General features: G+C 40.0%; 1 protein-coding gene across 7 annotated transcripts in view; it reads left to right on the forward strand.

Annotated features, from left to right (window-relative positions):
* The window catches only part of PDE4D (phosphodiesterase 4D), a gene marked incomplete at its 5' end in the record, with an annotated part of 552,125 nt that overhangs the window by 482,349 nt on the left and 42,178 nt on the right, over positions 1–27,598 (forward strand). For all 7 annotated transcript variants that reach the window (XM_082497090.1, XM_082497088.1, XM_082497089.1 and 4 more), the window contains one exon: positions 20,873–20,985. In XM_082497090.1, coding sequence (XP_082353216.1) covers positions 20,873–20,985 — 113 coding nt within the window. The remainder of the gene's footprint in view (positions 1–20,872; positions 20,986–27,598) is intronic.

Raw genomic sequence — 27,598 nt, forward strand, 5'->3', positions numbered from 1 at the left:
TTCAGTTGGAGTCTTCTGAATTTTTGTAGTATGTGTAATTAATCCAGCTGACACCAACTAGTGACCAAGCTTCTATAGAAATGTACAAGAAAAGTCCATTAAAAGTTAGATATTTGATTTTTTTCATTTATAGTCATTCGTATTTCCCATCTCCTCACTTTCTTGCTCTATAGTATAACAAAAAGTCATTATTAGACTGATAAACATCGTAAGTTTATCTAAAGTGAATTTTTAGCTGTTGCTCTTTCTTGCAAAGAGCTGTACTGGTTAACACCTCTGAGCAGATGAATGCTACTCAATTCAAAATTTTACTTGCTCCAGAAGGTTGAGTATTTTTTCCACTTGATCTTCATCTGTAACGATTTATAGAATTTATGACTGGGTTCTTTTGATGTGGCACTACTCCACATGTGAACGATGGGGAGCTGGAAGGCGTAATGAGGATGCTTGCCAAGAATAGTTGGCTTCTGCCTTGTGGAGCAGCTGAAATATTGTATCGCAGTATGTAATTTGGGTGTGCATATTGCCTGTAGTTCAAAGCATTTTATTAGTCCTCAGTGGCAAGCTGAGCTTCCTGTTGGATGGCTCCTTATATGTTTATTAAACAAGCTACATACAGCACTCAAGAAAGAGATCATAATTTCCAGCTATAGTCTTGGGTTTCTTTGGAATAGATGGAAGTTAATCTGAGTAATTTTTCTTTCTATTTGCTTTTCTAATGATTGTCATATTCTGCCAATCATCCTTGTGACTTTCTGTTAAATCTAAAAGCCTTTTTGCTGGCACACAGAGGTTGATGGCAAGAGTAGCTGTGGTGCACTGTGTGGATTGCTAAAAGCGTTGTTAGATCCTGGTATACATGCTATTTATTAAGCTTTAGCAATGTTCTCAAAAGCAGCCTTGTGCCAGTTCAGGTTTGTGATCTGTTACGTGTAGAGACATTAGAGTTCTTTGGTCACTTGAATCTGTCTTGTCTTCAAACCTTTTTTATGTTCTTCTCCCACTCTTGTTCCATACGTATTCTTTTAGACTGTGCTGTGATACTTTTCTCCTTCAACGTGGGGGGATAAGAGAGAGTTTATTTCTCCTACAGCTCAAGGAAGAGCTCAAAGACTTTTTAAACTGCTTAGTTTTTTACCTATCCACAGTCAAAGCTGCCAATTGTCCAAGCTATATCCACTTTAAGGTGACAATATCAAGCTTTATGGTCATCTACCTTAAAGAATTAACATTAAAAGAATCAGTTTGAGTATGGCTAATTTTGTGACACAAGGATTGAACAGTTTCCATTTATTAGAAAACTATTCCTAGAGCAATCAAGAGCCTGGTATCTAACTAATGTTCCCCCAATGTTATACTTTCCATTGAAAGTGCAGAGTTATACTTTGATATGAAACTTTTTTTTTTTTTTTGCAAGCTTGCAAACAAAGTGATTGTCACTAGTATGTTATTGGTCAAAATATGTATTCTTAAATTCTAATGACATTGTGTTTTGCTAGTGAATGGTTGTTCTACTGAGACTGCACCTAGAACCGTAGAATCATAAAACAGTTTGGGTTGGAAGGGACCTTTGAAGGACTCCCTGATGCTCCTTAACCTTTCTACTTCCCCTCCTAGCTCTGCTGCCAGCCTGAGCAGATTTCCACATACCTTGGCCACAGTGTCAGCATTGAGAGATCTATACTTTGTCCCAAACCCTTCTTTCCTACCCTGGGGCCATCTTCTCACCTGTGCCAGTGCTATTGTTTATAAAGGCACAGAATAAACTGGTGATAACTCAGCCAGGCTAAAAATAACTGGGTTTTGCAGAGTTATTTTTAACAAGTCTGGTCTTCTGGTCTGTATCATCATGTGTCCCCAAAGGAAGGGTAGTATGCAGATGGCTAATAACAACTGCAGTCATTAGAACAAAGACAGAAAAACCTAAGACAGCATCATCACCAGAAACCAGTAGTGTGGAATTATCCCTTGAATCCTGCACTTTTCATTTCCCTGATGTTCACGTATTATTTTGTTTATTGGTGATGATATACTAACTAAGTTGATCCAGCATAACGTAGCTAATGTTTTGCTTTCCCACTCAAAACAAAACTTCAGTCAACAACGATTGATTTTTAAAACTCATTCTGCCACGTTGTGAATTAGACCAAGCTCTGAACAAGGCAAATGATTGTGGTTTCACTGCATTCTTCACACTTCAGTTTTATTTTGTCATGAAATACCTGGACCTCAAAAGAAGTTAAGGGTTGTGCCCAGAGTTTTACAGGACAGAAATTCTGTAGGCCAAATACCCCTGGCAGGAGGGAAAAAAATGCACGACTCTGGTGACTGAAAGATGCACGTGGTCTTGCTTCACTGAACCTGACCAGAGGAGGAAATCAGATTAGTCTGATTTCATACATGGGACGTATCTCCCTACCATGAGCTCCCCAGCACACAGCACACCACCAGTCTCTCCCATGCTGTGACTCCACGTGCCAGATGTCCTGAGGCAGCCTGACCTGCAGTTCACTGCCCACCTGCACCTGGCGAGCAGGGCCACCAGCCCTGAACCAAGGAGAGGGATTCTGCCAAGCTGGTAGCAGAAATACGATCTATCCTTCCCAATTGCACATCCCGACATGCCAAAAACAAGATGCAAGGATGTGGGTTGTGTGTGCCCCAGCATGCTGGGTGTACTCTTCTCACAGAGAGGGGAAATCACTGCATGATCCAGTGCATAGCTTTTCACAAGGCAGGGAGGTCAAATCTTTACAATACCTAATGTCTTAGGGCACAAGTTCTAACTTTTTTTTTAATTCGAAATTGCATCCCCATTTAAGCTGGGACAAGCTGGTGCAGCCAGCACTCATCCATGGAGTGATCTGCTTTGGGTAACTGATTCCTTTGTTCTGATTTGTTTGCTTGGTTTTATTTTTTAAAAAATAATTATAATAAAGGTTTTTTTTAGTAAATTATTTCCTAAGGAAATACTCATACAATTTTAAAATGATACTCTGATTTCTCTTAAAAAACAGCAACATTCTATTCTCTTTGTGAAACCTGCTCTGTGTTGACAATGAACCACTTCAAGGTTTGTGTTATTATGACATAACTTTGCAGGTTATGTGAAACACTCATTTTTGCCTTGCGCGTTTCATTACCTTTACCTAATCTCACAGGAACACGTGGCTTATCATGTTTGCTTGACTAATTTTACATATTTGTTTAACTTCTTACTTGTGAGTTTGAATTCAGTTCTCTTTGTATGTTTAACTACACTTGTGTAAACAAATGCAAGCTATGGGTCACATCCTCAACTGCAGTAAATCAGTGTGCCACTATTAAAATCACTGATACCTACCTATTAGCCAAGATGTAGCCCTTTATTTTTCTATACTTTTCTTTGCAGAGACTTACTGTGATTTAGAGGAAAAGGTGTAAAACTATACCCATGATTATAAAGCACTCTTCTTGCCATAAAAAAACAATATGTTCTTCTTTACACTAGACCAAATGGAATTTAAAGCAGAACACTGTTCTGTGTTTAAGGTTAAAACAGGTTATGAAATCTATTAAGATAAAGATGTGATTTAGAGTGCTACATTAGCTATGTCACAGAGGTTAGGAGAGTTTACCTAATAATCAAAGCCTGATTTAGTATTTCTTATGGCAGAAGGTTCAGCTACTTTACTTGTACTAGCTTGCTACGAGTTTGTTTCTACTAAGTAAACATTCCTTTTGAAGTAATGAATTTTGAATGTCAGAAGTCTGAAACTCCCCACAAATGTATGATGTGCAATTTTCCAGATGGTACAAGAAGCAGCTCTGCACACTAATGTGCACTGTACACTATATTTCTCAGGGGAAATTTCCAAATGTAGCCTTTAAAATAGCAATTTTTCAATATCTTTTAGGAAAAAAAGAGTTATATCAAACTAGAGCTAACATTAGCTGCATTTTAGATGGCAATTGTTGAAAACCCTTAGTAAAAAAAAGGTCATTTGAGGTGTAAACAAATTGTCATATAGAGCAGCTTATTTTTCAAATCCTAAAAAAAGAAAACACAACTGGCACTGTCATTCTGCCACCTACATCACCCCTGCTATCACTCCCATCAACTCCATGAAGTGGCTTTTCAGTGAAATTCTGGTCTATTGCAGTCAGTGGGACTTTTTTGCAAGAATTCTCTGGAGCAGGGGCTTTAACTGCTGTTCTTATCCTGTTGAAAAGTTTTATGATCTAATGACTATTTTTCAGCTTGTAACTTTTTTCCATTTTTCTTCTTATTCCCTTTTGGAAAATTAATTGTCTCGTTCTGGAGTCTGGCCAAGTTGCGCATCTCATCTTGTTTTATAGCTAACCTTATTCTTTTTCAATTGGCTGATGTACACTTCATTGAATTTCATTATACACAACAATTACATTGAAAACAATCAAACAAAATATTAATCATAAACTATATTTGGTATTTTTTAACCCCTCCCCTAGGAGGCTTGCCTCTTGTACGTATGGGAAGCTTGGTGTGTATGCTGCCATCAAAACCAACAGATACTTCTTTTAAGGAGCTTTAGTATGAATTCTTTATTGCACAGGTACCCAATAGAGTCTAAGCAGGTGGAAATGAAGGGATCCACGTGTTTTCCTTGGAGCTTCCATTTCCTCTTACTTTTGGAGATATACTGACTGATGGTCTGTCTTTCCTTCATGTATTGCATGAGCTTCCTTAGCTCAGGATACCATGAGTTTGGGTTGCCTTCACTGGAAGTTATTTGCATTTGCCTCTTGCTAGAAGAATGTTGGTCACACATCCTTCTTCTTAATCCATTTGTTCATTGTCTTTCAGTCTCCTATTAAAACGTTTCTGTTAGTTCACAAAATAGCTGATTTTAAACTATTGCTTTCCTCTTCCACATTATTGTCTCTCTCCCCTCAAAAAACAATTGGCAGTAGTGCATTTTTTTTCAAGTTTAAAGGTGAACTGAAGCCCCTAAAATATAAAAGACACATAATACAGATTAAAAAATGGTACTGATCTTAATTTCCTATACCTTCATTTTAACTGAAAATATTCTAAAATGTCTGTTCTTCCCTGACAAAATTTGAAAGACTTGTGTTGCCTTTGCATGGACCGATTTCATCAGTAGCGAGTGGAGGAGCTCTGCTCTGTTGAATTGCGGATGCTCTAATTGTTGCAGGAGAAATACAGTGTTGGCTGCCAGAACTCAAGACGTTTCATTTTGATTTTAAAATGCAATCACTGGAAATGTTGAAGTCCACATGTGAATTTTTTTACTGGGACTATAATTGTTGCTCATTTTTTTCCTTCTTTAAAAAAAAAAAGGTTTTTGATTACTTGTAGGGTTCAATTTTGTGCTTTATTTTTTACATCACATTGTGGGTTTTTTTCCATCTCTGCTTTGATTTTTACATATTTGACGTTCTTTGTCCTTTATATTATCTTCAGCAAAGTATTTCTGATCCATTCTCAGAAACATGATATATACAAACTTTGCGTTATTTTCTTTTATGCTTTTGAGACTGAAGCAAGGGCTGCCAAGGATGAGAGTGACAACCCACCAACAGCCTCTCAGTAACCGCTGGGACAGGCACAGAGGGGACAGCAATTCCTCTCTGCCTTTTACAACTCTTTTAAAAATTAAAAGTACTTTTTTTCAATTTATTCCACTTTTTTGTCAGATGTGAAGATTCTTTAGAAGCTGCATTCACTAATACCTTAAATTAGGTTTTGAGTTAGGTATTTGGGTTTGTTTTTAAAAATAAAGGCTATATTTCATACAATGGCTATACCATCTGTTCTTTACTAATGGTTCTTGGCTTCTCAGCACCAGCACCACAAAAATGGCTTAGGCAATCAGTTTTATACAGAAAGTACAGCCAGCTCCTACATTTTTTTTATATCAGTTACTTGAAAGAACTGATTTGTATCATAACTGCACATCTCCAACACTAAATGCGTTAGTACGTGGAGAAAATACCTTATCTGCTTAGGAATTTCTTTCCTCATCAAAATAAAAAAGCTGTTGCTGTGTCCCATATTTTCTCATGTTTGCCTTTACTATATTTTATCAACTTGTAAATAAAAAGATCAGTTTCCATCCTAACTACCCTCCTTCTCTTGTGAGGGAAGTCTCTGTGAGAGCTCAGAGTAAAGCTGGGCATCTTCTGTGTGTGTATCACCACCATGGTTAATATTACGGCAAGAGCAGGCACATCCATGTACTGAAACTGGATTTTACAAGGGGAAGAAAGAAAAAGAAAGGTTATTCAGGACTCTCATTGATTTCATTTGGCAAAAATGAAAAAAAAAAATCCATAATTCTTATGATGACATTAAAAAAACCACCAATGACTGCATAAAACGATTAGATAAAAACCTTTTAATCAGATAATTTTTTTTTAGAAAACATACTTCTGCGAGCAGCAGGCTTAGCAAAGCTTGATTTCCTATGGATTTATTTCTGACTGTTAGATTCCTTTGTTTCAAACAGATACAACTTCCAGTGGAAGTTTTCCCTGCCAATGCATAGCCCTCTCTGCTTTGCAGCTTCTGTGTGCTCTACAGGTACAGTGAGCACACTCTACATCTCCACTCAGTAGACATTAATGAAGATTTTCCCTTTAGCTGGTGACTTATTTTCAAGAAACTTGCCGTAATCTAGTACGTTTGAAATCTCTGCACCTCTGCTAGGTTTGGTTGAGGTTGACCACAAGAGTTAAATGTAGGCAGACATCCAAAACCAAAATTATTTTGTGAATTGCTTCCACTCATTTGTATTAACACAGTATGTGTCTTTGTGTGTAGCCAAAGGTCTGGTGTATAGATGAGTACTCAGTTTATATTCCCGATTCCTGATTTTTATACCTTTTTTCTGGATTATAGAGATGTTTTGTGAAACAAAAAAATATTTTTAATTTTAAAGGCAATTCTGGTGAAAAGATAAAAGGTGTTCACTCTTTTCATGTAGTCTTAGATATAACCAAGAATTGTTCTATCAATATAGATAAATTATGCAAAAGAGAAAATGTTTTTAGTAGTTCCTGAAAAAGCAGCTGTACAATGAAGTATATATCTCAGAGATTTTACGGGGCTGCAGGAACAACTTTGCAGTAAAGCTACCAAACATTCATTGTGTCAGCTTGTGAGAAGTTACTACTTTTCTGTTCAACAGTTGAACAAATAGAGTACCAAGTGTAGTTGTTCTCAAGCTGAAGTCCAGACACTTGAAAACTTGAGGACTGAGGAGCCCACAGGTCTTACTTTGTCTTCTTTTTGAGCTTCTAGGGAAATATCGCTATTTAAAGTGGTAGGCAGATGTCCTCTTTCAGGTTCTCGTCACAGAGGTTACTACAGGCAGCTAAAAGTTACTGTCCAAGTTTGTTTTGAAGTGAAGTAATTTCTGTGTGTGCTTCCTAATGTGCTCCAGACAAAATCAGCTAATTTAGCTCAGATCAGCTATTTAAACAGCCTGAGCTGTTTTAGTTCTTCTTATTTCAAACATATTAGCTCTCTTAAACATTTTCTACCAGCAATGTGGAGACAATAGTAATTTATAGCAAGGAGCTATTACCGAGCAGATTTGGGCTGAAGCAGAAAAGGACATTTCTCCGTGGTCCATGTTTGAGCACCAGGTCATTGGATACAGGTTTTGGAAGAACAAATGTGCTCAGACGCATAAAAATGTTTATCACACGTGACAAAGTTCTATGAAAGTATGACTAGCATGGAAAAAACTAATTTTATATATACATATATATTTTATATATATATAAAAAATACAAAAATGCTAGCGAATTAAAACTAATGAACAAATATTGCAAACTACAAGAATACCAATGAAGGTGTAATAAATGTAGGTTGGTGAAAACCTGTTTAGCAGTGACTGACATTGCTTACTCGTGACAGCTGTGTGCTATGCTGCCTCTTTTTGGAGGCTTTTTCCTATTGTTGTATAAACGTCTCTTGTTCCTAAGCAAGAACTAAAGAAACTGAGCTGTTGTAAAACTTCCTGTGACCCGAGCACCATAGCATAATGAACTTTCCCTAATATTGAAAGTTGCTAAATGGATTCTGGGGAAGAAAAAAAAAAAAACCACACAACAAAAATGTCAGTGCTGATTTGCCCGAGCACAGCGTCACTTGCTTTATCAAACTGCACACGTAAATCTAGTTAATTTAAAATTAGCTAAAATGCTATGAAGAAACAACCAGTGCTTTGGAAACTGGTTCTAACTGATGACTGAGCAAGTGTTGCCAAGCAGAATAAAAACATTTTACCAGAAGTTTTTAACTTGACATGTCTCAAAGGAAACATAGAGTCATGCTGGGTCACACAAACACAGGGTATTCAGGAACATACAGCGGGAGAAGGTACTCCTAAGTCGGGAATTGGTGTCCTTTCCTCTAAATCAACACTAAGCTACAGTAGTTAGTAGGCAGTCACATGGCTGGCAGTTTAAAATGTTATGATATACTTGTCAAGATATGAAGTTGGTGTTTGTACAACATGTTGACATCGCTGGCTTGCCTGGAAAAATGTTAATAGCTAAACTGCTCTTATAGTTTCAGGTAGGTCCTGTAATCTATACAGCTTTTTGTTATCAGTTGTACAGTGCACTGTACCAATCCGTAACTGCCATGCCACTACCCTTGTGTGTCAGCGTTGAACAACATGAGTGCAATGTGAATCGATGTAATTTAAACATGGTTTGTTAATCCACTCTTACACCATGAAAGGAAGGTGCTGCATTAAAGTTCTTATTAGGTTCAACACTGTTACTATTTATTTTAAGAGAAATGCAATTTGCCCCTCTTTCAAAATGTAATAATGACCCCTTTCAAGTTGATTTAAAAGTTGAGAGAGCTGCACAGCACTGCTGTCAAGGACCCTCTGGGCACTGCAACAGTCCAGACTGTCGTGGCCTGGGCAATGAGCAGCTGTCCTGAATGATTCTTTTTTGACTTTCGACAAGAAATAGTCTTTATTAAGGTCAAGCTTGCTGTAGTAAATGTTGATAAAAGTTGTTATGTAAATGTACAGAATTTGAAAATGTCCTGTAAATTGCTAATGGGAAAATTATTTGTGATTATTGGCAAAATGCTTATCTGTTTAGAGAGGTGGTTAGTAGAAGGTGGAACAGAATTAAAAAACGTAGACTGCATCTGAATTAGGAAAAAGCTGTTTTTTTCCTGACAATGCTTAACAGAGGAAATTTCCTTTGATTAAACGCTCCCTGCTGGCAGAAAGTCCACAGATTACTTTTACCAGGTCTCCCAGGGTTGGACAACTTATTACTCTCTTACTGCAATGTCAGTATATTCCTGCTGCCTTCCTAGTCATACCTTGAGTAGCAGAACTTCAACGGTTTTGCTCTTAGCTCTGAGGATTTTTGTTTGGTTTTGAATCCTAGAAGAGACAGTGCAGTTCTTGTGTAGGATATTGGGACAGAGCTACAGGGTCGAGGTACAAGTTTGTGCACAAAGAGGAAAGAAGTTGTCCATAAATACAGTTATTTGTGTTTCTTTTGGTATGTTCCAAGATTTTCTTTGACACCCATGTAGATGAGAAAGTCTTATAGAAATGATGTTTTGAAATTGGGACTGCTCTAGCTCACCTAGTAAAGATAACCTTAAAAGATGACTAACAAACCTCATCTTTAAAAAAAAAGATAGGGAGGAGAGCCTGTTGACATGTTGAAATCAGCTCTTTGCATTGATGAGTGTCCTAAGATTAAGGACAACATGCTTTTAATGATGAACTGTGTTACAAAGTACAGATCTTTATTCCATGGTGCTCTTTGTTGCTGTTAGGAAATCAGACATTTTGAGAAACAGGTTTTTGATTCTTTACTGTGCCAAGTTTCCTTTTGCAGCGCTGATGAGGAATCATTAGTGAGCTGGTTAAGGCTTCTTTGTTCTCAGGGCAAATTTGCACAAGGCCCAGGTAGCACTATGAAACCTATAGCAATTGACTCTGCTCAGATCCCAGACTGACTGCCAAATGTAGGTCATGATTTTCAGAGGTTCAGAAATCTTAGTTTTATTTTTCACTAGGAAATAATCATTTATGAAACACAAAGACTTTTGTGGAAGTGTACCAGTATCACTGGAGTGTACTCTGGGAAAGATTTCTGACCTCTCTTAGAGACTCTTATGAGAATAGCAATACAGGGGCATCCCCAGGGTGGAGTATCTCCCCATCCTCATGATAATGAGCGAGGGGAAAGATCTCAAACAGTGCAGTTGTGGTGTGCATCTCAGCATCTTCTCTTGGAGCTGATCCACTTTGTATAAATTAGTGAAGAGTTGAACCGCAGAAATACTGATCATTTGCAGGGCTAGGAGGGGAGAAGCTTCATTTTTATTATTTATCCATACAAAAGAACTTGAGCAGAAAAAAACCAACAGATTCACCTCAAAAATAGTTAACAACCCTGCATTCAGGACACTCACACAGGATGTGGGAAACTAGTACAAAATTTTGTACCCTCTTTGTTCAAGGACAGCTGCATAATAATCAGACTATTTTAGGGTAATATTTTCTTTTATTTCATTTCAGGAAAAAAAATAATAGAACTTCTAACCAGTTTGGTGTTACCCTTCTGTAGAGTAGGATACGTATCTGTTGTTTTTTTTTTTTTTAATCTCAAAAATTTTCTGGGAATTGAAAAAAGTTTCCCATCAGTTATAATTTGGACCTACATCCATGGGAGGAGACAGGAATGTGTTGGGCAATATTTCTTCAAAAAAAAAGCTCCAGATTGAGGTGGATTAATCATTGCTGTATTGTACCTCACCTATATCTTTTTATTCTTACCCTACTTTCAATTTCTTTTATTTCATCTACCTAAAAATTAGGGGCAGGTCATCAGTTAATATGAAAGAGGGTGACACCACATAAATCAATGCCAAACGTTTGGTGGAGGGTTTCTAAAAGAAAATATCAGGGAAAAAGATCCTGCTGTGGGTTTCAGGGAAATGAACTGTTAATGAATATTGTGCAAGAGCTGAAATTTGCTGTAAGGGAAAGACTGACACAGTGTTTGTCGAGTTTTCAACTTGACGCATGGAGGAGCAGGTTGAGCTGTCTTGTGGTTTTGCTGGATGACGTTTGTCCGTTGCCTACCTGTCATCCAAAACAAACCCTCTCCCAGCCTGGCCTTTTCACAGCCGCAGAAACAGTGACTGATACTTACAATGTCAGCTCGAGAGTAGCCTCCAGGATAGTCTCCTGAGGCAATACAACACAGAAGTGTAGCAGAAATAGTGATTGACTCATTGTCCAGTGTAAAGATATTGAGTGACTAACACAGTTCATTCAGTTTAAACTGTAGTTTTCTTATCTATGACATAAATCTAATAATGGAGAGGCATATCTGACTTCCAAAGGAGTGTTTGTGTTCCTCCGCAAAAGCTAAAAATCATACCAGTGGCAACAGTATTCTCTTTAAAAGCAGTGTAAGCAGGAAGTGAGATTGTGCTTAAAAAACTAAGGGAGGAAACCTACGATTTTGATGTATTTGCACCATCTATTATATAACGAGATCTAATCCTGAATGAAGCTTTTGAGCACCACGATAATAATATTTTGAATGTATTAATAAGCAATGACACTAAACCAAAAGAGATTATAAAAATATTTATAACAGTAATGGTTCTGTTAGAATTATCTTATTAAAATCAAACCAAGTTTATCCACCTTCTTAGTCTTATAATTTGTAGGCAAAAAGATAATTCACTTCTTCATCAATGTCAGAGATAAGTGTGGAATTTACAGGAGGTGCAGTAGATGTTCTGCAGATTTTATAGAGTGAGGGTCTGATTCAGCACGTACTCACTGGGAATAACCCATCAAGAGCATCCATTCAGACAGGAACTTCACATTTTTCCGTTATCTTTAGTAGGGCGCAAGATATGATAGGGCCCAAGATATAGTAGGGCCCAGTGATATGGAGTGTGCTGCTAGCCAAAAAGCTGATTCAGACATCACTTGACCTGAGAGGGAAGCATTAAAAACTAAATAAATATTGAAGCTAAAAGCAATGCTTATTGGTTGCTGTGTTCTTGGTTTATGGAGGAGTGCAAAAGTGTAGCCCATTTGTGCCATGTAAATACACCCCAGCTAACTGTGAAGGGAAGAACAGTTTCATAAAAGGGAAGGAAGAAAATTCATTCCTGCTACTGCCCTTTCTGCTGCTTGCAGGAATGAAGATGAGTGAAGTTGCGTGTTCTTGTATTTCTCCTTTTGCGTTGTTGGAAAGACAGCAGGCTTTCTGCGACCAAACTGGGCAAGGCTGAGAGGTTTCCTCTCTCCTGCAATCTCCAGGGCCCCACATAATGCCCTGGTAAAGCCTGTCTCCAGCTGCTTTCTCTTGCCATCGGCTCATTTAGTTTATCTTATCAATATCATGCAAATCTGGTTCAAATTAGAATTACCACCATAAACATTCAGGACATTTTTAGAGTCCTTTCCTTAGGAAATAAGTACGTATTACTAACAGCCACCTAGTAACTTTTGAAATTATTGACCACTGTTAGCTAAATCTGATAGTTGAGATAGTGATTTATGAAATTTATTAAATATAAGCTGTGTAAAATTAGGCAACTTTATAGAGGAGCCTATTAATGCTGTCTTTTAAGAAAAAAAATCCCTGCAGTTTGAGCACATTTATTGTTAGACACCAGAGGATCTAGATGGAGAAGAGCCAATGTGAATGCCTCAACTCTTGGAAAGCTTTCATTCAGCTTTCCCATTTTATCAGACACCAGGAATTCTATTGAGGTTTCTTTGGCAAAGACCAACTGAAGCTTCTTCCAAACTTTGGCATTTACAGTTTTTTTAATATAGTGTGAGCTCAGGCTGCACCACTGAGTGTCGTGAAGTTCAGAAGTCAAATCAACCAGGAGACAGAAATGCTTAGGGAAACAGACTTTGTTAGTTCTGGCACTTAGAGATATCTTTTATTTTATTCTGCAGTGATTTCTGAGTATGCATTGGTAAAGTTTTTGAGGAACTCAAAACCAAACAGGGATCCTGAAATTCTTTCCTATATGGGACTCCCAATTTTCTCATTTCAGCTTGATCTAAACAAGTTCCAGTTCGTAATAACAATTTTCTGACAGAACAGAGTTTCTGGGTCTTGGAGCTATTGACATCTCAGGTGAAAGCAGCAATAAACTGCTTTAACGTGAAGTTGGTGATTTTTAATGGTCTTGTATTGTTTGTTGATGAAAACTGGAGGTATTCTTTTGTGTTCTGATCATATGTTCTAAAAAAGTTGGAAAACAAAATTGTTAGTAGGTCTTTTTAACATTAAAGTTTTACTCATATAAATTTACTGATTTGTATTTCTTGTTTTCATTGTAATGCCCAGGATAATATATATGAGTTGGGCTCTTCAGCAAAATCCTGATGAGGACAATGCAATATCATTTGGTCCCTTCTACTAGGGTCAGAGACTACTACAGAACAGCAAACATGACAGGGTGGCTATTTGAACCACATACTTTTTGCCAAAATGGCTTTTATTTTTTCAACTGCTAATTTCATCACAGAATTGCGGAATGGTTGAGGTTGGAAGGGGCTTCTGGAGGTCATTTGGTCTAATTCACCTGCTCAAGCAGAGCCACCTAGCACCAGTTGCCCAGGACCGTGTCCAGACGGCTTTTGGAGCTCTCCAATGATGGAGACTCCATAACCTCTCAGGAGAACCTTTGCCTCTGCTCAGTCACCCTCACAGTAAAAAAAAAACGTTTCCTTATGTTTGGAGGGAACCTTCTGTGTTTCCCTTTGTGCCAGTTGCTTCTAATTTTGTTCTACTTTGAAAATCTCTCACTTCTCTCATTACATTGAATGAAGAGCAGTATCCTCCGCAGAAACAAACTTTTTTACAGCTACAGGAAGACCTGATCTTGAGGATACATCCTCGCACCTAGAAAAAATATTTTCTGTATGATACAAGATATAGGATAAGAAAGCAGCTTGAGCAATGAATCAACTATTGAACTCCTTGCCCACAAGCCTCAGAGTACAGAATCTACACAATTACAACTGTTGGGAAAAAAAGAGATTTAAAAAAGAAACTGAGCTTTTCTCAAAATGCAGTTTGTTCAGGAAAAGAAAGCAATAAACATGCGTGCAAAGGATATTTTGCTACTTGAAAATCAAGAGCTTTCCTCTTTTTCTTTATTTTGAGAAAGGCAAGAGAGTGACAGTAGTCCTTTTGGCAGATTCTTACATGCAGTGGAGTAAGGAATGTACTAGTCCTTTGCCAAAGTGGTCAGAGGGGAAGGGATCACTGGGTTAGGGAAGTGTGGTAACAAGAGAACGTTCATTTGGCCTTGTTGGATATTTGATAAGAGCAAAGAGTGGATTTAAACATTCACACTGCAAACATTTTTATGTGCTCTGTCATTCAAGCAGTAAATTATTTAAATATGCTGTATCTGCTGAATGGGTGTTTTCCTGCTTGGCTTCAATGAAAGATACTTTTCTGACAGTCTGCTCTACTACTTCGGCATTGCAAGAGACAGTTTCTTAGGATGAATTTGCAAATATTTAACACAGAAATACTTCTAGACTTCAGAACAAATTATATCAGTACAAGAAACTTTGTTCCAAAGTTTTTTCCAAGAAGTAGACCAAACGTTTAACAGAAAAAAAACAGCAAGTGAGCACAAGTAGCAGCCCCACATAGTGAAACTGAACTACATAGCGAGAGCCTAATGATACAGTTCTTCTATAATAGTCAAAAGTGCCTTATTTATCTGAACTAACTATAATAGGCCTGTTCCAAGAGCCCAGTAACTTCTTCATAGATAACTGCAGCCTTCCTCTTAACTGGTTTTCTAAGAATATGAACACATATTGTTCTTACCTTTGCTTGTGAAATAGTCTTAGGGTATAGAGAGATTGTTTTATGGCATATGTGGATTTCTCATGAAAGAAATACAAAATGTTGGGGGGGAAAGAATGCCTTTTTCCCTAGATCCTCATATAATGTGTGTTTTGTCCATGTATTTCTTTATACGGTCCTCTTTTATAATATAAGTGTAGTCAAGTATTTTGGCAAGTTGTACATAACAGGACTTTATCATTTTGCTCCTGTTATTTCCTGGTGGTTACTATATTCTCTGTTCAAGGAGATAAGGCAGTTTCGGTAGCCTAAGGCTAGTGTTACTGGCATTGTATAAAGAAGTATGCTGGGAGAGTCCTGGTCACTGGAACACAGTCTGTCTATGTACAAGGCTACTAACCCGTAAAAAGGATTTTTCTTCACTAGAGTGGAAACCTGGAGAGATTCCTGGCATGAAGGAGAGTCAGCGTTCAGAGTGGGAGCATCAAAGCAGTTTCTGAGAAATCTGCTGCAGCTGCATTGGCTTCCTAGATGCTCGTTCCAAAATCTGATCAGGAGTATTTTGTTTTACTAGTGATTGTGGAGGAATGTCCACAAATTTCTAGATATTAAACAAAAATATCTTTCATAATCATATTTTAACAACAGTAAGACATATGAACACTCCACAAAGATATCCTTTTAAGTCACAATATTTACGTTTTTCTCAGTGAAACCTAAAAACCAATTTTTTTTTTTCAGTTGTAAAATGGGTGACTAAGAAAACAGTTGCTATTACTATGCAGTGTTATGTTTAATAGAAGGTGCCAACATCGGCTAAAATGTCAGTCACTTCAATATATAGGCCATCAGTTAAGGCTGTAAGTACAAACATCCTCATTTACAGAAAAAATTCTTAGTTTGAACCACAGAGGATTTTTTTGAAATGCTGTAGTAGTAAGAGAAACTGAAACTCTTGGCCCAGCAATTCTGTTGCTCCAAACTTCAATCTTACAGTAGGTAGACGAGCAAAAAGACAGTCAGAAAATTCAGGGAAGATGTCCAGGGTCTGAGTCTCACAGTAGATCTTCAGCTTGTCTTCATTTAGAGTAGCCTGGAAGTTTCCAGAGCTGCTTCCAGCTGCCTGCACCCCCAAAAGACAATACACATGCCGAGCCTATCTGGGTCATGCCACCACTCAGCAGTGACCTTGTCTTGCCTCCAAGACACTCCCATTTTAAGGCAACACAGTGGTCAAAGCCCTTGGCTCTGTGCTTGCTGAGGTGATTCTTTTGCGGCCTCTTTGCATCACTCAATCTCAACCAATCAGAAAACAACGGAGAATCCGTACTTAACTTTTTCCTTCTGCTGTGCTGAAACTTCTTAAAGTAATGAAAAGGTTAGTACAAACAAATTGAGTGCTAGTAGAAAAGCATAGTATTGCTTTTTGTTCTCTGGGAATAATAGGACACTTTAAATGAAAATCATGGTGAATCATTAAGTAAAGCGGACGCTACTCCTAATGATTGCCATATAGTAATTTCCCCTTTGAAAATTTTGAACAGAAGTTGAGGCTTCTCAACTGTGGCTGTGAATGCAAGTCTCTGGTGTTGTGTTAGGACCTGTCCTAAGAATCAAGTCTTTTATAAACACAGACAGTAGAACACCCTTTTAAAAAAAATAGATGTGCCCTGCCAAATGATTAGGGCTGAGCTTTTTCTTTCTGCTAGCCTTTCATGTTTTGTTTTTTTTTTTTTTTTTCCTATGTATCGTACTGAAAGCTACATACGGTGGAATTGTTTGTAGTAGTCTGTGAACTGTAAAGAGAACATTTGCTATCACTTCCTTTTTTTAAAAGCATATATGAAATCACATGCAAATTGTTAAAGCAACTGGTGTTAAGCTGTATTTCTTTCCCTCTTATCAAGGCCTAAAGAGATATAAAAAGAACCTCTGAAATTTCAAAAACCCTCTCATTTACAGAAGTTAATCTGTTTTAGGACTTCATCATTGGGGGCGGGGGGGAATTTATCATATGCCTATACCAAGAAAACCTGATTAGTAGATCAGTCCTGGCCGGGAATAATTACAGGGTGCTACCTTAGATGTAACACAGAGGTCAGAAACAGTGTTTTGAGGCTGTCAAAGATGTGTGGCTGATAATTATTTTTTTATTCTTAGCTTAGGGATGACAGGGTGTTATACTTGAAAAGCTGTTAATCTTGACAACATTTTCCACCACATTGTGTAACAACAAAAGTGTGGGCCAAATTTAGAGCTTCAGTACTGTTAAGAAAAAAGCTTTCCTAGGGCTGTTCTTCCCTTCAGGACTGCAGGAACAAAGCCACCATGCTTGTTTGATGGATACTTTGTCACTAGTTAGAAACCCTTTTGTTTCCACTTAAGCTATCAGGGCTGGCCTTGAAGGCTCCTCGGCCTGAGAACTGGCAGGAGGTGCTGAGTCCAGCAAGTCTTTAGCCTGGCATTGGCCATCACAAGTTTGCTTAGTCTGAGGGTTCAGTCAGGTCCCCACGGCAGCCACAGACTCTTGCAGTATGGGAGTCAGGCACAGCTGATCGTGAGCAACACCCTAAGGGTGGCGGGATTTCCTCGTGAGGAAGTGATGGATTCTGGTGCCTAATGTGCTTAGAGATACTGGGAAGGTGGATAGTAGAAAAAGATTCCTGAATGTAAGGTGCTGTTGGTAATACATAGTATGGCTACATGGATAACAAGAAACTTAAGTTTTAAAATAAATAACAAACTGAGTGGTTTACTACTTTTACCTAAATATAGTATCCCTCAAGTTTATTTTTTTGCTTTCACACTTCTCGGGAAAACCTTACCCTCTAACTCTCTTAAGTGTTACAACAGATGATATTTACTTGTGAAGAAAAACCCACGTTTCCCGATACCTGATTTTCAAGAACTGTTGAAGGGCAGGCTGCAGGCTAGCAACAAAATAACATCATACAGATTCGTTTTACCTCATTTCATTATGCTTTTTATCCTCAATGAAAGCATTGTATAAGGTCATCAGATAACTATGCATACATTAACTGCAACTCCACTTCATCAAAAGGATGTAATGCAATACACTTATAAACTTATAAAGTTATTTCTATTTCCAGTACCGATCTTGATGAAATCTACACTGTGAGATCAGTAAACCAGTCGTGTTCAAGAACTAGTGAGCTGTGATGTCTGCTGTGTTGCAGAACGTCACAGATTCTCTTTTGATAAATAGGCTGGAAAATCCTGACTTTATTTGCCAGTGGAATTCTTTTGGATCAGATAGCATTTATAATAAGTATGACACGTCTGGAAGACTATTTACAATTCAGTGGGGATTTTTGCTGTTAAGTACCTGTTAGTGTTGTTTGCTGAAGTGGTAGGTTAATCATGACACAGGCAGGCACTGCAAATTTTGCTTTAAATCGTTCTGCCAATTAAGCTCAATCCAAACAACATCTTGCATTGCCTTTTTCCAGAGGTGAATGGACATTATTCAGAATTGTGGAGTGTTTTTGCAATAGCCACAAGTATGCAAAGTTTAACGGCTGTGAAGGAAGCAGAAGTTTTTGGGCATGTGCTCTGAAATGTAAAAAGATATGAAGCTAGTATCCTCGATGTTGAACAGTAATGCACTGAGCTATTTGGCAGTAGTCCATGCTGGACTGTTTTATTTAAAAAAGAGTTTTAGTTAATTTGTTTGCCTGATTTTTTTTCTCATCTGACATTTTGAAAATAAGATTAATTTGATGTGAAACAAGTTAAGGGAGGTGTTTTAAATGGGAATAGCAAGCTGTCACGTCACAGTCAGGAGAGATGGGGGGGAAGTGATTCAGATTTGCAAATCCCCAGCAGTGTGGACTAAGGTGAGACAACTCTCAAAGTCCATACTAAAACAATTATTAGATTCCCACAGTGATTAATATATGCCTTAACTAGGTCCGTGATAATTGGTTAGGTATATAACAAATTATGGCAAATGGTAAAACAAATTATGGGAAGTGGTAAAGTACACCTTGTGTTACTTAGCAACAGATATACAACAAATTACGGCAAGGGGTATTTAACAACATATATACAATGAATTATGGCGAGTGGTAAGGTATGCCTTGTGTTACTTACTTAAAAACTTTAAAAGAAAAGGGAAAAGAAAGAGAAACAGAGGGATAGAGAAGTAGAAACAGAGTGAGAGAGAGAGAAAGAGATCACTGGTCCTGGTTCCAATGTTGGTACAGCCAACAGAGGCCTCTGGTTGGTAGAAGCACTCCTCTGCGCAAAGTCTCCCCCGGGAAAAGAATCTCCCTTAAGGGCACTTATTTTCCCCTTTTGTGTTCACAGTATCAGTATGGCCTGACCCACTGTGTACCACCTGCCCCACTGTTATGGTGCTCAGGTTTCTCACCCACCCCACCCCCCTCCCCTGCAGGTGACGTGTAGCATGATTTGGGTGGAGAGACGAGTCCTATAGTCATATATGTACAGCATGATCTCGATAATCGTCATTAGCATATGCAGGAGTGTCAACTTTAGTATGTATTTCATCAATAATGAGGCAAAGGTCATCATTGGGCATGGCAGCCTTCCAAGGAAACAAAGGACTACACAGACTCTTGTTATCTTATCCTTGCCGACAAGAGGCAGCGCTGTCCTGATTCCCTCCTCCAGATGCCAGCAAGTTTCTTTCCCACCCGTGTAAGCAGGTGTCAGCCTTACCAGTCCTTTGAGCATAAGGGCTGCATTATCCACCCCGTGGCTACAGCTACATTTCAAGGTACCTGCAACTCTGAGACGTTCCTCAATGAGGCTGGGAGGGCCTTCTCCTCCCTTCCATCTCTCACCATTTGTTTCAGGGAATTTACAAGTCGTCGCTTACACAGGCCCACCGAGCAGAGATTTCTCTGCCTTGCGGTTATGTTTGCGTGTAGCTGATCCAGAAGCGTGCCAGGAGTTTCAAAACTTCGTGTTTCAGATACACGGCTTGCAAGACAGCGTGCCTGGGCTGAAACTCCCTCAGCTCCGGGTTCAGTCTGGGGAAGGATTCTGCCCTTCCGATCTACATCACCAAAAAAGTAGCCAGGCTTTGTAGGTGATTATTTTCCTGAAAGTATTGGCATACCAACAGATCTCCTGCTGTTACAGAGTCATTGAAAAGGGGAATGTCTTCCCCTTTTCTAACCGAAAGTTCTGCACCTTCTGAGACGGTTAGCGCCAACAAGACATACAAAAATTTTGGCTAAACCGTGACTTGCCATACTGTTACCGGGCCCGTTGCCCATACTGTGTGGCTGGGTCCAACACTCACTCGCACGCACTCACCGGTTCATTCTCATGCTACCCCCGTGGGTAGGTAAGAAAACAGGGGGACGACGGCTCAGCGCGGGCTGCCCGCAGCGGGGTGGGCTCCCCGCCCCGCGGCGGCTCCCGGCGGAGGACGGGGGGGAGGGGAGTTGTGTGTGTGTAGATGTGTGTGGATGTGGGGGGGGGGTGTGAAACCGCCGGGGGGGGGGGGCGGCGGGTCCCGCCAGCAGCGCTGCCGCCGGCCGAGTTGCCAAAACAGGAAGCGCGGTGGCCGCAGCCGGCGGCCGCGCTGATTCACCCCCCGCCCGCGCCGCGCCGCGCCGCCGGCGGCAGGCCCGGCCTCCCCCCCTCCCCTCCCCTCCCCTCCCCTCCGCCGCCGCTGCCGGGCCGCTACGCGCCCGCCGAGCTCGGCGCTGCCCGCTGAGGGGCGGTGCCGCGGCCCCGGGGCGGGGCGGGCCGGGCCGGGCCGGGCCAGGCGAGGCAGGCGGTGAGCCCGGCCGGCGGAAAGTTTATTGCCGGCGCCGCCGCTCGCCCAGCTGGTGCCTCCGAAGAGCCGCGCCGCTCCCCCCTTCCCCCCCCCCCCCCCCCCCGTTAGCCCGGGCTGGCAATATGAGGGAGCAGCACTCATGTGTGAGCACCGGGCAGCGGAGGATGGAGCCGCTGGAGCTCGCCGCTAGCCCTGTGAAACGCTTGCGAACTGAGTACGCCTTTCCCTGTCTCTTCGCAGAGGAGGCCTACCAAAAACTGGCCAGCGAGACCCTGGAGGAGCTGGACTGGTGCCTGGACCAGCTGGAGACCCTGCAGACCAGGCACTCCGTCAGCGAAATGGCCTCGAACAAGGTAGGAGCCCGCCGCGTCCTCCCCCCCACCCTCCCGGCCTGGTCCCGCCGCGGCGGGGCCGCCTCCCCCCCGCGGGGCTCTCCGGAGGCTTCCCCGGGGCACCTAGCCCCGTCTCGCCCGGGAGAAGCGGTCCCGGGCTGGGAAGCGGCTCTCCTTGGGTGCGGGAGGGCCGTCTGTTGTGGTTTGCGCGCAGTTTTCTTGGCTCGCAGGAGAAGGTGTGCGAGGGGTGCGGGTCTGGGAGCGCTCCGCCGCTGCCCTGCGCGCCTCGGTTCGGGAGCAGAAAGGAGCGGTGTGGGCTGCTGGCCACGATCCCGTCGGTTGCTCTTTATTTTCACAGCACCCCGTTCTGAGCGAGGGAGCTTTCTCAGAAAACGGTGTAGAAAGTAGCGTGAAAAGGTGATAGAGGTAGTTCTTGGTCCCCGGGGAGCTGCAGAGTGAATCTTGTGTGTGAGTAGTGATGCCGACGGCTCTCCTAACACGGTTGGTTGTGGAGGAACACGCTCGGAACCGAGGTCACAATGGTCACGATAGGTCCAGGGCTGCGTTTCGGAGGCAGAGTGTGTCCTTCCTTCCCTCCCCCGAAGGTGAGGATGCCTGTCCGCCGGGGACTGCCTGCGGGTGTCTCGGCTCTCTGTGTGTCGTCTCTGCAGCTTGAACCAGAGTTTCCACATGCTCCATTCATAAGTACGCGTTCTGCCGTGATTTGGGTTTGCAAACAGTATGTAGCTACGTTTCTGGAGTTAATTTTTAAAGCCGACTTAATAAGCCTGCTGTCTTGCTTCAGAATTTGTTCTCATATTTGTCATCAACAGGTACTGTGAGTATTTGGGGAGCTACACGTACAGTGAAAGAGAAGAAGAAAAGTTTTAACTAAATAGGCTGGTTTGTCTCTCATGTCTGCAAAAGCAGCTGATGATCTGTATTTTAGCACCTTTTAACCATTTTAGTTGCAATTAGTTTTTTTTTTTTTTAAGTCAGAAAATAAGTTTCTGACTCAGCTTATGCTTTTTTAAAATTCTGTTGTCTTGCTTTGACTCCCTTACCAACTATCTGCTGTTTGTTATTAACTGTTTTTAAGTCCACGTTCAACTCAGCCTGCGTGTAAGGTGTGGGATATTTGCACTCTTGTATGGTTTAGTCCCATAATATAATATCCCTTGTGCTTTTCTTGTTTTCAGAGACTCTTAGCAGCAATTAAATCTCTGTTTTAAGAGTTATCTGCCTGGCATTGCCCTGTTCTCAGAACTGTGTTTTCAGTGTGTATTGCCAGTAGAAAGACCCCATTAATCAGGGCATATTGCGTACATATGGGCAAGTTACAAAGTCAAGAGTTTCAGAGTCTGTTTTAGTACTATTTAAATCTAGTGACATTGTTTTCAAAGGGAGTAAGATCAGACCAATGCATAGGGCCTGATTGTTTCTTGCAAACAAGTTTGAACACCTGTCAGTTCTCTGACTTGTGATATAGCTGCTCTTTCACGAGATCCTGGACTTTCTTCAAGTATTTATTCATTATATCCCTAAAACAGGTAGGACATGCAGTATAGTTTATGAACAATGAAGACAAGCAGTTCTTAGAATAAGATAAAAAATTATGAATCAGTGCATCCGAAGTTTTGCCAAGTATATTCAGAGTTTTACATAAAGCAGATCTGTTTTTAAAATAAAATGTGGCAACTGCTTCGCATCTTTAAGTAAACATAAAGGTGCTACATCTGATACTATGTTTTGGGTTTATTTGTTTGAACTAGTTAAAGAAATGTTTGCCATTGGTTCCAGGATAAACATTCTTCACAGGTGGTTATTCAAATGAAAAGGAAAATGTGATTTAGAAGTTTTTAATCTTGCTGTTTCCAATGTATGATCATGCAGACAAGGGATTGATGTGAGATACACAGTAAGGCTAGTTGTCATCGTTAATCTGAAGGTCAGTAGGAATGATGCCAAGCTGTACATCAAAACTGTAATTTTTATATTGCAGTAATGTGTTGCCTCAGTCTGCTTGATCTATCCAATATGGATATACATGTCTAAAGCACTTTATTGCTACTTCTTACTGTTTCATGTTGCAGTATTTAGAAAGAGCCTGGTATTACTGTATTGGGAAAGAATAGCTGCTGTTTGGCTTTGCAGGTCATACCGGATTCTTAAGATAAACTTTTCACCCCTTTTTGGGGGGTATTTGCCCCCCTTCTATAGAAATCTGTGAATCTGTGACATGTTTCAGTGTTGGTGGTGTTTTGTTGTTTGGTTTTTTTTTTAAAGAAATAAAAGTTAAAAAGAAAAGTAAATCAGTACCATTAACCATAATGTGAACAATCTTGAATATAAACCAGCAAGCCCATATAATATGAGAAAATTTTCTGCAGGAGGATTTTAATTTTAGGTGTGTTACAGGTTGTTTTAAAGAATAATTTTATACCTGATTATTCAAACATATCCGTCACTTATACAACACCTTCTATTATAAAATAACTACAACATCTCTGTAGGACAGATAGGAAAATTGTACTATCTTAGTTTATAGATAAACTGAAGTAGAGAAAATTTGCTCAAGGCTGAGAACATAGACTTCAGTACAGCAATGAATATTCAAGAGTACCTAGTTCTCTATGCCAAGAGTGAGTCCTGTAAAATTAGAGGAGAAAATCAGAAAAAGTAGTATTGTTGGTACAGAACATAGTTTCTCGCCATGTTTCCCTCTTTCCCTTTCTCTGGTTTTCTGTAAGAACTAGCCTGCAAGACTGACTGGTGTTTTTTCCCATACTCTCAGTTACTTCCCGTGTTTAATTTTTTTTTTTTTTTTTGTATAAACAGCACTTTTGTCAGTGTTAGTTTTCCTTATTTATGTGAACGTGTGCGAGGCATAAGAATTGAGCTCTGCACTGGGTAAAATCTGTCCATCAGGCAAAGGCTGCCATAGTAGAGGAAAAAAATCCAGGGAGGAAAGAATGTTATGTGTCCTGAACGCCTCAAGTAGGCCAGGGAGAGTCTTATCTCCAATCCCTCTCTGTGCAGTGACTTGGCAGCCTGAACTGTCGATTGCGTCTGTGTGGAATCCCCTTACCATCAGTAATGCCTGCGTAGGACTCGCGTTAGCATATCCCAATCCAAGGGTATTTATTTTGTTTAGATGACCCCAGTGCTCAGTTAGCAGTAGCCTATGACGTGCCAGCTCACACCTTTGGATGACTGAGAGTGGGATGACGAAGATACACGAAAATATCCGTCTTTTCCCTGCTTAAAATTGCTTGACGCAGTAGGCACGGGGTGCTCTCCACAATCTCCAAATGAGCCCTGGAATGCTATGGCAGTAAGTGTAACCTCAAAAACTGTGAAAATGTGGGCTCTGTAGGAAGCCAGCCATGATGTGTGGCTGCCAAAGTTACACCAGGATGACTATAATATCCAGATAATGTCCCATTTCCCAGCCATCCCTGTGATAAGCAGATTTCCAAGTGCCTGGAGGCATTGCGCATGAAGTAACTGATAGATCTGTGATGCACCCATAGGCGTAGTTCATAAATAAATCTGATTTTGAAAGGACTTAGTATTTAAAAGTATTGTCAGTTGTCATTATGTTGTTACAAAACTTACAGTACTTGGTGTTTTCTTAAATTACCAGCTTCTGGAATTAGGTACTAACAAGAGAATACCAGCTTCTTTTTAAAAGCACAGGAAGTTCCTTGTCGTCACACTCCCGTAGAAACCCTGTAAGGTCATGAAAGGCTCTGAAACTAGAAAACAAATAAGAAGCACCTTCAATTTGGAACATCGACTAAAATGTCTTTCATTTTTGGAGACCTATTTCTGATTTTCTGTACCATGTACTGTTAATATTAACTATCGTCAGCGGACTGTGGGTCTATTGTGTTTTTCTGCGTGATACTTACTTGAACAGAAATAAATTCATTTTAGGAAACAGTTTACCAATTTGAGTCACTAAAGATAGGATCCCAAGGCATAATTAGATGCCTCTATTTAACTGTTCTGGTTTCCAGAGATGCTAAGGCATATCAGCTTCTATTAAACTGAATTGGGAGTAATATCTGTGTTGAAAAACAGTTTTTAGGTGGGTACTAGCTCGCTGATTGTGACGTCTAACTTTAGACACTGGTACATTTTAATGTAACGGTACAAGCAAATGATATTTTTAAAATTTCCAGGTTGCAGAGTGATTTTTTTTCTATTATTTTAATAACTTGATCTTTTAAAATTAATAAACCCTCTCTTATTTGTCTGCCAAACAAGATTAAAGCAAAAATTAATAGATTTTATGTTCTCTGGGAGAAGAATTGTCTTCTTCAGGTATGCAGTTTGGCAGTACCTAGCTTAAGTTCCCGATTCTGGATCTGAGAGTTATTCTGTGACAGACAATAAATACATGAAGAATGCCAATAATAAAGATGTAGCAAGCACTTTCTGATAGGTAGCATTAATTGTAGATTAATCAAACTTGGAGGAATACTTATAATGAAACTGAAATGCAGAAGTGTATTTTCATTTCAGTAATGATGATTTTGCAAACATCTCTAGTCTGTTGCTGTTGTGTGTCTGTCTGAATTTAGACATGGAAGACATTTCAATTCGTGTTGCTTCTCTTCCAGTTTAAAGTTTACTGCAGATGACAGTGCTTTTGCAGGAATTGCTGATAACTGGTAATGAACAAGAGTTTGGAAAAGGTCATTCTCTGGGTATTTCTTTCCCACTATAAACTTATGCGAATGCCTTTTCTCCAGGAAGCTTTTTTAGGTATCAAGGCTAAGAAGATTTAGATTTCACTTAGTTTGACCGTGTTAACTATGAAACTACTCTAAGTTTAAAGTATCTTACCATTGTCCAGCTTATATACCTGTATGTGCAAATGCTCACAGATTGAAACAGAAGTCTATTTACAGACAGTTGCTAGTGCTAGTTACTATTAAATAAACATTTCTGAGATTTTTGATTGCTTTGAAGATGCCCAAAGCATCAATATTATCAAGCAACTAACTTCCAAAGACTACGCTAATGTCGCACTCGGTGCAAACGTTAATGGGATTTTGGTTTATGTTTATGATTCTGTACTTGTCACCCATTACATACACTCAAATAATAATCTTAATGATACTTTATTTTAAAAAATTACCGATCTGTAAACTTTTAATGTAAACTAAAATCACACTTGAAGGAAACAAAGACAACTTGAAATCTGTGCAGTTACTGTTTTTTTTTTTAAGCATACACTCCTGAAGTCCCCTGCCAGTTTGAGCTGTTTTATAATCACATTTTCCTGCTGTTAAAAAGTATTTTTCCTTTCCTCCTTTACAGCACTAAAAGGCTCACACAGGCAACGGGGAGCTGACTAACATAATATCTGGGGAAAGAGTGAGGCTGAACAAATTACTTAGTTCAAGTAACAGACCATGTGCAAATGCCCTAACATGCTTCCAAGAGAAGTGCTGTTCCACCTCTGCTGGGTTTTCCCAGGGGCAGGGGAGAGCCCCACTGCCCTCATGCCTGCATGACCCTTGCTGGGGCGAGGGGAGCCAAGCCTGAAATCGCCCCCTGTCTCTTGGCAGCTCTTCACAGGCCACTGGATGGAGAAACAGCATCGTGTTCCCGCAGGCTGTGACAGCAGCTCTCGGGGTTTCCCCATGCCCAGAATTTATGGAGCTCTGACTCCTGATTTTGTCCATTAATCTCTTTTATCTTGGTCTTTTTCTGTGGAAAAGCTTAAGTGCTCGGGTGGTCAGTAATTTTGTAGGAACCTAGATGTGCCAAGTCGAGAACTAGTAAGCATGGCTCATGCCACTGGCTCAGTATTTTATTAACAGACTAGTCTTCAGTGTTGTCTTTTTTTGAATTCTTGCGGATAACTTTGGGGGCACGTTTTTTGCATGCTTAGGAGATTGTCTTCAGAAATCATGTTTCATGTGTAGGAGCATAATTTTTTTTTTTTTTCAATGCTTTTTCCGAATGTGGAAGCTCAGCCAGAGTAAAATTGTATCCTCTCCTGTCATAGCCACCGATTAGAGTGACCTGTTTCCAATTAAGGGAAAGGATAATGTTGTCATATCCATTTAAGAGGATTTAAACATCAGTCATTCTCTTGAGTTTCAGCTATTGCACATGAGAAACAATGTGCTGGAACAATAACAATAGAAAAGAAATTTGTTGTTGTCATGACTAAATTGTTGCAAAGCCGGCAGCATCTCTGTTTTCCTTCTGAGATTTAAAGAGCTTGGGTATCTAGATGGAAAAACTTGATGGGGTTTGTTGTGTGACTGTCCTCTTATATAATGTCTGGCAATGCCATTGCACTTGGCTGGCTGACATGACAATTTAATTGGTTCTTACGTTCCCAGATCTTTCTAGGAAAATCTGAGGATTTGGTTAGCTCTTTAGAGTGCTGCTTCTGATGAAGATTACAATTAAGGGGCAGCTGTTAGCAAGAAAAAGCTTGTTGAGGGCAGCATCGGGGAATTTTTTATTCATTAGGGATTTCAGTTTGTACAGTGGCAGAGTAAAGGGATGCTGATAAAGTGGTGAGCCTGAATTTGAATTAATGCACATTTGTGCAGGTTTCCCCATTTTCTTGTGCTTCATAACAAGAGAAAAGGAAGAGAGTACT

The sequence above is a fragment of the Vanellus vanellus genome (assembly GCF_965231255.1).
Source record: "Vanellus vanellus genome assembly, chromosome: Z".
NCBI classification, from domain to species: domain Eukaryota; kingdom Metazoa; phylum Chordata; class Aves; order Charadriiformes; family Charadriidae; genus Vanellus; species Vanellus vanellus.